Genomic DNA, 13609 nt, shown 5'->3' on the forward strand with positions numbered 1-13609 from the left:
TACAGGGGGAAAAGCAGGAGATGAGAAGGTAGGAACGTGGGTAGAGACAACACAGGGAATTGATGGTAAAGAAAGGGTCTTTAGAGAGTAGGATTAATTCAAGATTTTTTAAGACAAAGGATATGAGTATGAGTTAGGGTGAGAGGAGATGAAAACACTAATATATATATATAAAGAAAGGAAAAAATAAGACATCTTTTCTGCCTTCTCCAGGACCTGGAAGACATGGGAAAGAATGAGTTGCAGGTAGTGGGATTAGCTCTGGGTGGACACAAAGCCTGGTTTTTAAGAGACTAGGAGGGGGAAATGAAAAAGGTGGGATAGAAATAATGATATATGGACTTAGGGACCCAACTGGCCTGAAGGAATCAGGCTTCCCCATAAAACAAAGATCATCTTCCTAAGAGTTAAGTTGTGGCCAGAAGCACTTGGAGGCATTGAGTGGCCACTGTGAGTGTGGACTCGGAAGCCACAGGATCAGAACTATGACCTATCCTGGCTTAAAGTGACCTCAGAAGCATCTGAGACAACACTCATTCAGTAGTGTGAGCCCCTTCACAACATTTCTAACGACAAATCCTGCCAAAAGTTTGGCCAGTAGGTATAAATTAATTACGGTTTGATACCTCACCTCAAATACTCAATTCATATGAGTCCCCTGCATAACATCCCAACAAAAGAACACCCAGCCTCTAAGAATAGAGATCTCTCCATATCTCCAAATAGTATATACCACTTATAAACAGCTCTAATATTTAGCTAATTTCTCCTCATATATTTAGCCCAAATATGCCACTTGCAGTCTCTACCTACTGATCCTCATGGTTTCCCAAAGAGTTTTTGTTTTTTTGGGGGGATTGTTTGTTTGTTTACTCAATAGTCCATCAAATATTTGGAGTCAGTGATAATGGACACTGCCTCCCCCTTCAAGCCTGCTCTTCCCCAAGATACAGCCCTGGTTTCCCCAACCACTTCTCCTCTGACATGGTTAGGATTTTCTTATCATCCTGTTTCCTATGGACAGGAACTCTAGTTAGATAATGTCCCTCTTCACATGTGGCCCCAAGTTCTGAACAGGGGGATATTGGGTGTGAGCTGACTGGGCCTGATGAGCCATGGAGAAAGCCAGGCTGTACGGTGGTGACCCGGACTGGCCCAGGTCACCATGGCTCATCACTGTCTCCTCTGAGACAAAAGGAGCCATGAATGTCTGTGTCCCAGTGCTGGCCTGAAAGAAACGGACGGGGATGGTGAGGTGGAGCTGAGTGGACAGAGTTCTGAGCAGAAGGCCAGGGCAATGAGGCAGAGTAAGTCCCCTACAGACTAATGAGTTCCTTTCCGAGAGCGCGTTCATAACTTCCATTTGTTCGTTAAGTCCAACAAAGTTAGCCTAGGTACCCAACTAACACAATCGGCTATATAGTACTGTACTATAACAGGTTTATAATACTTTTCACACAAATGATACATAAAAAGCAAACACACACAAAAATAAACATTTTTAACTTTATAGTACAGTACCTTGAAAAGTACAGTAGTACAGTACAACACCTGGCATACAGGGGCTGGCATCGAGTGAACAGTCAAGAAATAAAGATACTGTACTACCGTACTCTATACAGTACAAAGTACACAAAAGCACAACTACTTGGAGAGGATGCACGCACGTGACAATGTGCGCCAGACATGTGAACTAACTTACGTGACTGGACGTGCAAACACAGGTTCGCATCTTTGAAAGTTTGCAACTTGAAGGTTCGTATGTAGGGGACTTACTGTAATGAGCTGGGGAGAGCAGCACGGAAGTAGTAGACCCAAGGGGTAGGTGGAGTAAGAGCTCAGTGCAGCCAGGCTGAGGAGCCAGATAGGAACAGAGAGGTGAGCGGAAGGTCTCTTAAGCGGACGCCAGGTTTGTTGGGCATGGGTCAAATGTCCAGAACATCCTGACAAAAGAACAACAGGTTGGACGGCCTCATGAATGTGTCTTTTTTCCAGGGGACTCCCTCAGCTATCATCAGGGCCGCCCTTTCTCCACAGAGGACAGAGACAATGATGTTGCAGTCACCAACTGTGCCATGTCATACAAGGGGGCTTGGTGGTATAAGAACTGCCACCGGACCAACCTCAATGGGAAATACGGGGAGTCCAGGCACAGCCAGGTGGGTGAAGCTCTGCCGCTGCATGAATGACCCAGAGCCGTGCAGCCCACGTCCCTTGGCTTTATGTTCTAAGTACACAGGTGGGTCTTATATTTCCCTTTTAAAAAGATACACTCAGAGTGTTGAGAAAGGACTCCCATAAAGAGGAAAGTAATGCAGACACTGGGATAAGAGCAGGACAGAGTCGAAGCCAGGGGAAGAAAAGGGAGGCACCTGGACTCAGGAACTGGAACTCACCCAGAGAAGTCTTTGACAGCCAGTCAAGTCCCATTTCATTTCCTCATCTAGCATATCCCATGAAAAGCTTATCAAGTTCAGGGACAGCGTCAGAGGCTCAGCTTCATCCAAAGAAGTGTCCTAGGAAGGGAGAGATCAGAAATAGCAGTGTAAACGGGACCGTCTTTCCCCATTAGAGACCACAAGTCTATAGGCTGGGTTGGGTGACAGGGTGACCAACTGGGCCAACTGGGACCTCTCCAATTTTAGCACTGAAAGGCTAGCGGCCAGGGCACCCCTTAGTCCTGGGCAAACCAAGACGGTTGGTCACCTGATAGGTGGAAACCACCCGACTCTTCCATCAGGAGTGAGCGGTCAAACACAGTTATGCTCTTTGAAATGCTTCTATACTGTTGGGAATTTGAAATTCAATACTAGTCACTGGTGCGTGCAAATCCTGAAACCAAAACCAGAAAGCCAGCAATAAGGAATGACCTGCAACACATTCCCATTATAGACCCAGGCCACTGGCAATGTCTAAAGAGAAAAGCTAGAAAAAAATCTCTGCTCTTTTGCCCTTTTTGGGAACTCAGCCTCAAGCTTCATGTTAATGGAAAATGACTAAATGCACATCTTGGATTCTCCACTCTCATCATCCTCTATCTTTTCAAGCTGGCAGTTCCGTTGAGGGGGTAGGGGTGATCTGACATGCTTATCTTTCTCCTTCCCAGGGGATCAACTGGTACCATTGGAAAGGCCATGAGTTCTCCATCCCCTTCGTGGAAATGAAGATGCGCCCCTACAGCCACCGTCTCGTGGCGGGGAGGAAACGGCGGTCCTTGCAGTTCTAAGCAGTGGGCGGCTGCGAGCCAACTGACCTTTTCTGTCATTTGTTTGTATTTTATAATATGAAACAAGGGGTGGGGGACATAGTAATGCTTTGCAACATATTAAGAGCGTTTGAAGGAAGCAGGATGTAGTAGGAATCAGCAGCTCATGGTTTCTGCTGCCCCCGGGCCTGACCCTCTGTCTTCATGCTCCCTCCTACCCCGTCATCCTTAACCTACCCCTCTTTTCCCACCAAGGAGGAAAAGTGAGACGTTTTCTTAAAAGACCAATTCAAAGGCAAATCCTGGAGTCAGACTCTGTGACGGTGACAGGCACGTGCCTTCTTTCCTGCCCTCCTTCTGAGATGCCCTTCACTTCCAGGTATTGCGCTCTGGTCACTGCCTTGGATGGCCAGGTTCTCACCCCAGCCCAGAGAAGAGGCCTCAGCAAGAAAGCTTTGCCAACAAGTCCCCTTAAAAGGAAACAGATTAACCTCACCCCGTCCCAACAACCCAAGGCCTAACGGGCCAAAGATTCTCATCTGACACTCTTACTCTTACCAGCCAAGTGTCCTCTGTCACCTTTCAAGAGTAGTGGCCTCTTTTCCAGCCAACCCATCCATCCTAACCCTTAGACCCCCTACGGCCCCACAAGCGCAACCACTGTTTTGGATTCTAGCTCCCAAGGTGTTGCCTGCCCCTGGCCTGGGTTGCATAGCAGCTGTGTACCTAGGGGTCATAAGTCCCTGCCCCTTCCTTGGGTCACAGACAGCAACTTTCTTTGAAGATGGGAGGGGGAGATAGTTGTGGTTTGTAGCACTTTGGGGTCAGGCATGGAGGAAAGGACAGAAGAAACAGAAATCAGGGTCCCCGCCATTGAGATGACCAGTTCCATGGGGAACACGGATCTCACTTGGTTCCATTTTCTCTATTTCTGGTCCTATTTGTCATGGATTTTTTTTTCCTGAATTGCAAACGAAAGGCCTCATTCCTGTCTTCAGCCAGGTTCTCCTTGGGGGTCGGCGGGGGGGGGGGGGGGGGGCGCTTAATAAGAGTCAGAAGAAGTTATATGACCAGCCAGCCATTCCCCTGACTGATAATCCTTGGGAAGAGGTAGAATTTTAGGGTTTTGGTTTCAGTTTTCTCCTCTTTTTTGGTCCTGTGAGAAACAGGAATGACCTCCTTAATGAGGTGAGCCCATGAGAAGCCTTTCTCCATCTTCTTTTATTATTCTGCCTTTGAGAGGAAACATGAAAAGTGCCAACGGAAATACCATCTAGAAATCCAAAGGTGAAGAGGGGAGGAGTGCGGGCCTACCTCCCATTTTCTGAGATGTGCTCTCTTCACTGGCATGATTTGATTTTTAAACCCAAGAGAGCTGGGGGCTCTAAAAGCCATGACCCTTCAACTTCTCCAATCCAATGTCAGCTGCAAGCATCCCTGCAGCGTCTGCCAATCCAAGCCCAGTCTCCCCAGCTGCCTTTTCCCTTTCCTCTCCTTTTCCTTAAAGCCCCAATTCTGTTTTTTGTAATGCCCACATTTAGTCAAACTGGGGCATCCTGGGCCTTTCCCCACCGATCACGGGATGAGCCTGAGAGTCGGAAATTTTCTAATGGAAACATCCACAATCTAACCAAGCTCGGTTAACCAGGAAAGGAGAGTCCCTCAGACTGACAACCACCCTTCTGAGGTGATGAGGATGGAGTCAGCTGCCGCTTGCATTCTCCCTTTAGCAGACCCTCAAGGCCTTGTGCACTGCCATGGTGTGGATGTGACTGCCGGACCAGTGTTGGACACAGAGGTTCCATTTCTCAGTGCACCATGGGCTTCAAAAAACTAGGGGAAGGAAGAAGAAACAGAAACAATCCTTTCAAGAAACCTGCTGATTAAATAAGATTTAGATAGGGAGTGGGACACCAGTGAACAGTAGGAAGCATGTTGAAGGAGGAACCTGGCGGCTCAGGAATAGGCCCAGCTCTGCCACTTTGTTGGCACTATGACATCAGGACAGTTGTTTCACCTCTCAGGGCCTCAGTTTCCTCACCTGTTGAAAGAAAGTTTAGACTAGAATGGTTTTCCTTTCAGTTTTGACAGTCAGTAAGGCCAGTCTTTGACCTGAAAATGGAAATTGGCATTGGTGAGAGAGCACAATTAAGTAATGAAAATTCACCAGAAGCCCTGCTTTATGAAAGACAGAAAGAGAGAGACAGACAGAGAGAAGGAAGGAAGGAAGGGAGGGAGGGAGGGAGGGAGGGAGAGAGAGAGAGAAAGAGAGAGAGAGAAAGAGAGAGAGAGAAAGAGAGAGAGAGAAAAGAAAGGAAGGAAGGAAGGAAGGGAGGAAGGAAGGAAGGAAGGAAGGAAGGAAGGAAGAAGGAGGAAGGAAGGAAGAAAGAAAGAAGGAAAGAAAGAAAGAAAAAGAAAGAATCAGAAGTCATCAAATATACACACGAGTGTGCAGCGTGCACACACACACACACACACACACACACACACAAAAGAAAACATTGCAGAAAAGATTGTGCCAAATAAGTGGCTGAACTCATTTTGTCCATAAAAGCAGAACCCAGGGACCTAGTGCCAGTACGGCCCACCTCATCAAGGGAACTGAAATGGAAAAAGATCATGAGTCTCCATGCTGTCAATTCAGGTGAAAGCCAAGAAACATCAGTGGAAACCAAAATCTGTCTTTTATTGGAACCATTCTACCCTATGGAACATTTTTATAAATAATAGCAGCAGCATTGCCTAGATTCATGTTAAAGAATTTTAAGGCTAGAAAGGAACTTCAAAGATTAGCTCACCCAACATTCTAGAAAAGGATTTATAGATTCCTTTTATGAAGTGGAGTGATTTTCTCACAAATTTTCACCATTTTTAAGAGACACTGTGCCCCATTACCTCCCCAAGGCCCATGGTCAACTTGACTCAAAGCTTCATCAATAGACTCATGCATTCCTGCTTATCCTGTTCCTCCAAGTACCCGTGCTCTTCCCAAGCGTGGATCCAGTAAGCGATACTCACAAACCACTCACCCTCACACTCCAAAGTTTCCCTCAAGGGACTCAGAGGGAATAGAAGTGGACTCTGGTCAGAGGCAGTTAAACTGCAGACACATCAAGATGTGTATTGAGGAAAAAAAAAAAAAAAAACCCTACCACCAATGACTGCAATACACTCATTGCCTAGACCTAAGATCCAGACAGTTGCTTCTTTTTGCATTTCCCCATCAGATAATTTCCAACACAGTAAACTCACATTCTCCAGGCTTCTATCTGGAAGGTGAAGGGGCGGGGGTAGTGGGGAGATGACAGATCTGTGGAAAATTCCTGCTGGCCTTTAGACAGATTTAACTGGAGGAGGGAGACTTGCTAAGTGTGACCACTGGGGCATTTACAATCCCCAGTCACCTCCTGACAGTGGGGTTGAGGATACCCAGGGCCTCCAGGTTTTCAGGAGAACTCATACCAAACCAGGACCCAGGAAAACTGGCCAACTGATTTGTAAAAGAAACAACAACAAAATGGCAGCAAGAAAATGCAAAGCAAACTTCCAGAAAGAGTTAAATCCGCCCTATCCTTCACCTACCAGCTCCCACTCCACTCCTCATGGAGCAGCAAGATACCCAACACCTGTGCCCTCCCACCTGGGAAGGAACCAGCTCTCTGCACAGTGAAGCTGTTATTTCAAAGACAAACCTGAAGAACCAAGGTTGCCAATGAGCTCAATGCCAAACCAAACAATCCTTAATCGCATTTATACCTTCAAAATCCAGTCCCAGAACTGAGCTGTAGATTAAGGGACAAAAGGTCATTGTGGAATATTTTCAAAGAGCCCTTTTAAAAGTATCAGTTGAGAGAGGGTTTATGAGTTCTTCTTTGTCCTCTCCTCTAGAAGATAAATGGAACCTGTGAGAACAGTGGGTGCACCAAGCCCAGGGGGTTGAAATAGACTAGCTGGTGGCCTGGATTTGCAAATACCCCTTGGGCATGAAAACATTTTTCTTTTTCTTCTTTAACCTCCACCCAGAATTTCAGGAAAGGTGGAGCCACTTAACTCAAGATATGTGATTTTCTATGCCTGCTTTCTTATCACCAGACTCCTACTCAATCTAATCCCTTACTTCCATTTCTTTCCCTCCAAAGGGGGCCCTACACTTGCATCTCACTGTCCATTCTTAAAACTTTGATAAGGAACCTCAGAAAGATTCACACTTCAGTTTCAATAATCCCAAGAGGGTGGGGTAATCTGTTTTCACTTGCCTCAAACTTGCCATGGCTGCAAGAAGGGCCCTGGGACCTCAGAGGGCTGGAGTGAATCTGTGAAGTTTAGGAGTCTGCCTCTTGCACAAAGCTCTAGATACCGAGAGCTGCTGACTCAGTTCTGCATAGCCTCCCCGGGGTGGTCTGTTTTCCTCCCAGCAACAATAACAGAGAGGTTCTTTGCTCTGCGGAAAGGTGAGTCACGTGGCCCAGCCACAGAGGGGCTGGCTTCTGCACTGTACCTATAGCCTCTCTCTGGCTCCACTTTAGGGTCCCTTGGCCAAGACCCTGAAGATCTTTGACGCTTCCCTAAACCTTTGTTTCTTTCATAACCCAACCCCACACAGATGGGATAAGGTTTCCCTCAGCAATACTGGAACATTCTGGCACTACCAGGCCAAAGAAGTACTCATAGGCCAAATGGAAACCTCTAAAAACAAGCAAGGGAAAAACTCTAGGATAAAGAATGTGTTGGTGTAGATTCAGGTCCAATTTGAAAGAATGGGTCTGGCTCATCCTAATTGTATCCACACTGGATTTACTGAAGTCCATTCTGGGCTCTTCAAGCTTTGAGAAACAGCTGGGAAGAAAAAAATTAAATGTAAAATACAAAATAACATAAAAAAGAAGCTGATGGGTCATTGGAGACAAAAACCAAGCTTTCTACAGATGGTCCCACAGTAAAAAAAAAAAAAAAAAAAAAAAAAAAAAAAAACACAGAGACCAGGCGTGAGGAGCCCTGGTAAAGGGACCAGCATTAGTTCCTTGAGTTCTAGCCCCCGACCTCCCCACAGAGCTCCTGTCAGTTCACCCACTTCACCAAACGAAGGCACCAGAGGCCTTCACGGCACAGAAATGAGAAGCGGAAGGACTTTCTTTGCTTGCTCGAGCAATCTGCCCGGACCTCGCTCTTTCTTCACAGCAGCCACAAGCCCGATTTGCCATCTCCAGCATTTCTGATTCCTTTTTCAAGGTCACCCCTTGCCTGAAGCATGACTTGACTGCACCTGCAGCACTTCATTGTCCAAATGTCCTTGGCAAACCTTGCAGTGTTCGGACAGTGTTGCATTTTCTCCACACCAGAAATCCTCCCTCCTTCCCCAAGCTTAATAAGGCTATTGCGGGGCATCCAAATAACACAGCTCTTGTTCCTCAGAAAACCCCTGTCTGCTGTTAACTTCATAAAACAGCTCCTCATTGTTGACTGTGAAGCTGGGCTGATGCTAAACTTCCAGTTCAGTTAAGCCTTCTGGTCTCACGGGCTCAGCTCTCCCAGGTACTGGCACTGGCTCACCGGCATCAGGGGATCATGGGAGGCAGTGCAAACATCCCAGGAGGCCTGGAACCCTGAAGCCACGAGAGAGGGTGTGGGCCCAGGTGCATGGCCAGGAGGCAAATGCATGGATGAGAACTATTGTTGCCTTCCCATGGCTGGTTTGGCAGCCCCCAGGAAGACCCTGCGTTCTTTATTAACATCTTGTCCTTGACACTAATAAGCTCAACACAGCTTCCAAAAGGCAAATATGGGAACCTTCAGAGCTGGAAGGGACTCTGAAAATCATCTAACCTATCCCCCTCATTTCATTCTCCAGGAAACTGAGGCCCAGAAAGGTTAGGCAACTTGCCCAAGTTCACCCAGCTAATTAGTAACAGAGCTGAGATCAGATCTGGCATATCTTTTTCATTTTTTCTCTCCCCAAATGAAGACTAAGAGAAATGGTATTTATTGCATAGCTATTATTTTCCAGATACTGTACTAGGAGCTTGACGTCTATTACTTTGTTAAATCTTCACCACACCCTGGCTCAAGTTTAATCATTTTACAGATGAGAGAACAGAAGAACAGGAAGGTTAGGTAACACGCCCAAAGTCACACAGCTGCTAAGTAGCGCCATAATTGGAAGCTCTCTGTCTAACTAAAGTCCATGCTTTTGCTGCTTCATGAGGCTGCAGCCTTTTAAATTTATTTAGCCAAGTGGCCACCATCTTGGATTTACTAATATTCTCACAAAGGGGCTTCGAACACCACTTCCTCTCTCCTCTCTGTCTTTTAAGAAAAGGGAGTTCTTGCATAGTTTTTGCCACATACTCCAGGGGACATTCAACCTCACCATCAGAAGTAAGAAACATCCTGGCAACTTTTTCCTTTTCCTTTTTTTTTTAATTTGGGAGGTGAAGGAGAGGGTCACAGTGGGTTGGGAAGGGAAGATAAAGACCAGAACACAAACACTATTTCCCCCACCCCACTCTTGGAGAATATGCAGCCTCTGTCTCATCCAACATTAGAAGAGTGAGAAATTCCAGAATCATTCTTCTCAAACTGAGGCAGAAGACGTGGCCAGGATTGAGGAGGGGGATGCCCCCAGAATAAGCATGGCACGTGTTCCTGGAGTGTCAGTTTTACTCTTGAATTTGGGAGGAAAAGGATTATATTATTCATGTATTCAAAGCAATGCAGATGGCATCAAATGCAGAAATGCCAAGAATTTTTAGGCTAAAACCTGTAAGTTATAGACTGACTTGGGCTCCCTCCTTCTAGACTCTCAGGGGTACTAGGACCTTCATGGTTCTTCGCAGGGTCATATCAATGGAAACTTTTGAGGAATGAGGCTAGAAGAAGGCAGGAGACAAATTACTTTTGTTCATTCCCTGGTTTCTTTACCCTTCTCCCTTCCTGCTCCCACCTCCCAGTAGGCAGGGGGCCTCAGAGGGCAGTGGCTATAATCTCAGCTCTCTTTGCTACTTTGGGGAACTTAGAAGGCAACTGGTACTTGGTAAGTTGTATTTTTCACTGCCTGGCCCAAATTCCAGAAACGAGCCCCGGTCTCTTATTTGAACAACATTTATATGTAAAGGAATACGTGTCCTGGGAGAGGTCTCTGCATTTTATGGTCCTCTCCCATGTAGGGGCTGCTTGGGCAGCAGTGACCTCTGTGTTAGACGCAGCAGACACCACAGTTTCCAAAAACATGTCAGTCAAGAAAGTGCTCCCCTGCCGACTCTCTGTCCCCACCCATGAGCTCCCTGATGCCTAGACTCGCACCACGGCCCCACAGACCAAGGCTCACAAGCTATTGCTAACACATAGACTCCCCCTTCCTATCATTCCACACACCCATCCCATCATTCCAACCTCAAAGACACTCCAGGCCCACAGGGATTCCCAGGTACCCTAAGCAAGTCACCGTGATTTTGAGGGAGCTGTTACCTGGGGCTCGGCAGCTGGAACCCGCCCTGGTGGTCTCTAGACTGTTGTTCTGAGAAATCATAAACACCAAATCCTCCAGTCCCTCCGAATTTGAGTTTGTCGTTTTAACTTTTAACAAGCCTTTTCAGGTAAAAATAACAAAGACCAGTTTACTCACTTTGTAGCTACAATGTGCCTGGAAAAGCATTTACTTAAAAGAAAGACTGGAAGGAAGAAAAAAAAACAAGAGGAAACGGAGTACACACTCCTCAGGCAATGCACACTTAAATGAACTAAAATAACGTTAAAAACAGACAGAGGAAGGGAGAGGACTAACCCATTTCCCCCATCTTTCCATGGCACTGTAGCTCAAAGACTGGAATCTCCACTTGTTAACCATTGTTAACTAGTATTTTTAGTCCTGGTTGCTTTTAGCCTCTGTATAGTTCCTTTTTTAAACACATTTTCTATACGTTAATAAAAGATCCTGAAGGAATGATGTGCTTCTGCTGAGTCCTGTGGGGAATCTCGGAGGTGCACCTTTCTTCCCGACAGGCCAGCCTTCTCCTCTGCTCCGGCCCCTCCCCCGCCCCTCAGTGTTCACCCATCACTTCCGCCCAAGTATCTTCTTTGCATCACCCTCTTGGGTAGTGAAGGGGTACCTGGACCCAATCCCATCGTGTATGTGGAAGCTTCCCCACACCAACAAATGATTCTCAAACACTATCGACCTGGAATAGAATCAGGTGAAGGGCTCAGTCCCAGGAGACCGACCCCCGCTTCAGACACCAGTCTCAAGACCAGGTTGTGACCTGTGCCTCTGGTTGGCAGCTACAAATGGGAGGTTCCAAGACCCCCTCCTTGGGTTTGATTAATTTGCCAGAGCGGCTCACAGAACTCAGAGAAACATTTTCCTGACTAGATCACTGGTTTATTATAATAGGATATAACTCAGAAACAGCCAGATAGAAGAGAGGCATAGGACAGGTCATGGGGAAAGGGGCACGGAGTTTTCATGCCCTCCCCAGGCACACCGCTCTCCCCAAATCTCCACCTGTTCACCAACCTGGAAGCTCTCCGAACCCTGTCCTTTTAGCTTTTTATTACATAGGTATGATTGATTAAATCATTGGCCATTGGTGACTGTTCCAACCTCCAGCCTCTCTCTCTCCCCTCCCTGGAGGTCAGGTGGTGGGACTGAAATTTCCAACCCTCTAATCGTGTGGTTGGTTCTCTTGGCAACCAGCCCCCATCCTTAGGTGCTTCCAAAGGTCACCTCATTCACATAACGAAAGACACCTTTATCACTTCTCAACTTTTAGGAAATCCCAAGGGTTTTGGGAGCTGTGCGCCAGGAACGGCGGATGAAGACAACTATGTATCTATTATAAATCACAATAACACAGGTAGGCTGATCTCATTCCCAATGTCTTGCTACTCCACCTGTGTTTCTTGCCTCCCCTGTTCCTATTCTCTCATTATAGCCTCGTTATCTCTACCTCCTTCTCCCCACCTCCTCCTCCTCTATCCTTTCTTCGTCTCTCTCTCTCTCTCTCTTTCTTCCTTCCCTATCTCCCACTCACCTTGAATTCTCCATCTCACCCTTTGCATTTATCATCAGGAAATGTCACTGCTGGGTGGCAGCCTCTGCTGGATGCCCCAGCATCACCCGGACTGGTCCTGTCTATGATTCTGAGCCCTTGATCAGCCACAAAGACTGACTCATTATCCAGCTCCCTCAAGCCTGCAGTGCCCAGTGGTAGCCAGATCGCCAAGGCTCTAGTGCCACCTATGGGCACCGGTGGAGAACATCTAACAGGCCCAACTCGCTGGACCTGCTTCCCATTGGCTCAGTCAGTCTCCAGCTCCTCGTGACCACCTGCCTCTCAGACTTGGTTACCTGGGATAACACTGTCTCTTTCTCTCCCTTGAAACTAGTCCCAGTGCACACTGTCAGATCAACTCTAACCTCCAGGTAACACTAGGTGAGACCCAGCAAGGTAATGGCCCCAAGAGGGGGGTCATGAGGGGAACGTCCATGCAGTTCAGTGCTACAGGCATGCAGAGCCAGGAAGTACAGAGATGACTGTGACAGAGCACGGTAGGTGCCATAAACCCAGACAGGCTCTTCCCCAGCTGGCTGGGGCAGGGACGTGGGGGGACTACCTGAGGAGGTCAGCCTGGCTGGGTCTCAGGACAGTAGGCATTAGCCGAGGGAAAGATGAGTAGGGAACAGCATGAATGAGAGTCAGAGGGCATGAAACAGCAGGGCCAGGAGTGGTGAGTATTCATGTTGGCCTGGCTCCCTGGGGCCCTGAACGGGAGTTTGATGACAGAGCTGCTCACAGGGACAGACTGAGCATTGTGAAATCCCAAGGCTGACAGGGAGAGACTTTTCTCCACATCCCCATATTAAAAGGGAGACATAGAGTGTACTTTTAAAAAGGGACAGATTCCCAGCCTTGGAAATAGTTTTTTTTTAAGTTTATTCCTCTTAGGAATAAACCTTTTCTAAGCACCAGCAGGCCTCTCCTCAACCCTGTGGCTGTGTGAGAAACACGGACAAAAATCCCAGCTTCCAATCACGTGACAATCTCCCACGGAAGGCATCCTACTCGAAAGGGGGCAGAACACTTTTCTTAGCCTTTCCCTGTGCCTCTTTTCCTAAAAAGCAGATTTCCGTAATATCAGACAAGAGAGGCCCTTTTTCTTTCTTAAAAAAAATCACATTTCCTGGTCCTATTTTAAATAAGCCACCCCGAAACCCATAGGTCAGGATTATGTTACCAGAGGAGTGACCTTTGTAATATTCAGATAAAACCCATCCCCTGAATCTCGTCCTGCGTGTATCTGGGAAAAGGAAACTAAAGGGATGTCATGGAACTCAAAGGCATTTCAGGAATTAGTATTTATTCCTGAGGTGCCTGAATGCTAACGTTATGTTCTAACTTAAATGAGTAT

General features: G+C 47.0%; 1 protein-coding gene and 1 long non-coding RNA gene across 3 annotated transcripts in view; one reads left to right on the top strand and one right to left on the bottom strand.

Moving 5' to 3' along the window:
- TNR (tenascin R) overlaps positions 1 to 3226 on the top strand; it is a gene marked incomplete at both ends in the record, with an annotated part of 83042 nt that extends 79816 nt beyond the window's left edge. The window contains 2 exons of the mRNA XM_079905642.1: positions 1996 to 2159; positions 3107 to 3226. Coding sequence (XP_079761768.1) covers positions 1996 to 2159; positions 3107 to 3226 — 284 coding nt within the window. The remainder of the gene's footprint in view (positions 1 to 1995; positions 2160 to 3106) is intronic.
- LOC307178038 overlaps positions 1 to 13609 on the bottom strand; it is a 367206-nt gene that overhangs the window by 232511 nt on the left and 121086 nt on the right. For both annotated transcript variants that reach the window (XR_013825125.1, XR_013825126.1), the window contains exon 3: positions 2397 to 2516. This is a non-coding gene — a long non-coding RNA (uncharacterized lncRNA). The remainder of the gene's footprint in view (positions 1 to 2396; positions 2517 to 13609) is intronic.

This window comes from Stenella coeruleoalba, assembly GCF_951394435.1.
Source record: "Stenella coeruleoalba genome assembly, chromosome: 1".
NCBI classification, from domain to species: domain Eukaryota; kingdom Metazoa; phylum Chordata; class Mammalia; order Artiodactyla; family Delphinidae; genus Stenella; species Stenella coeruleoalba.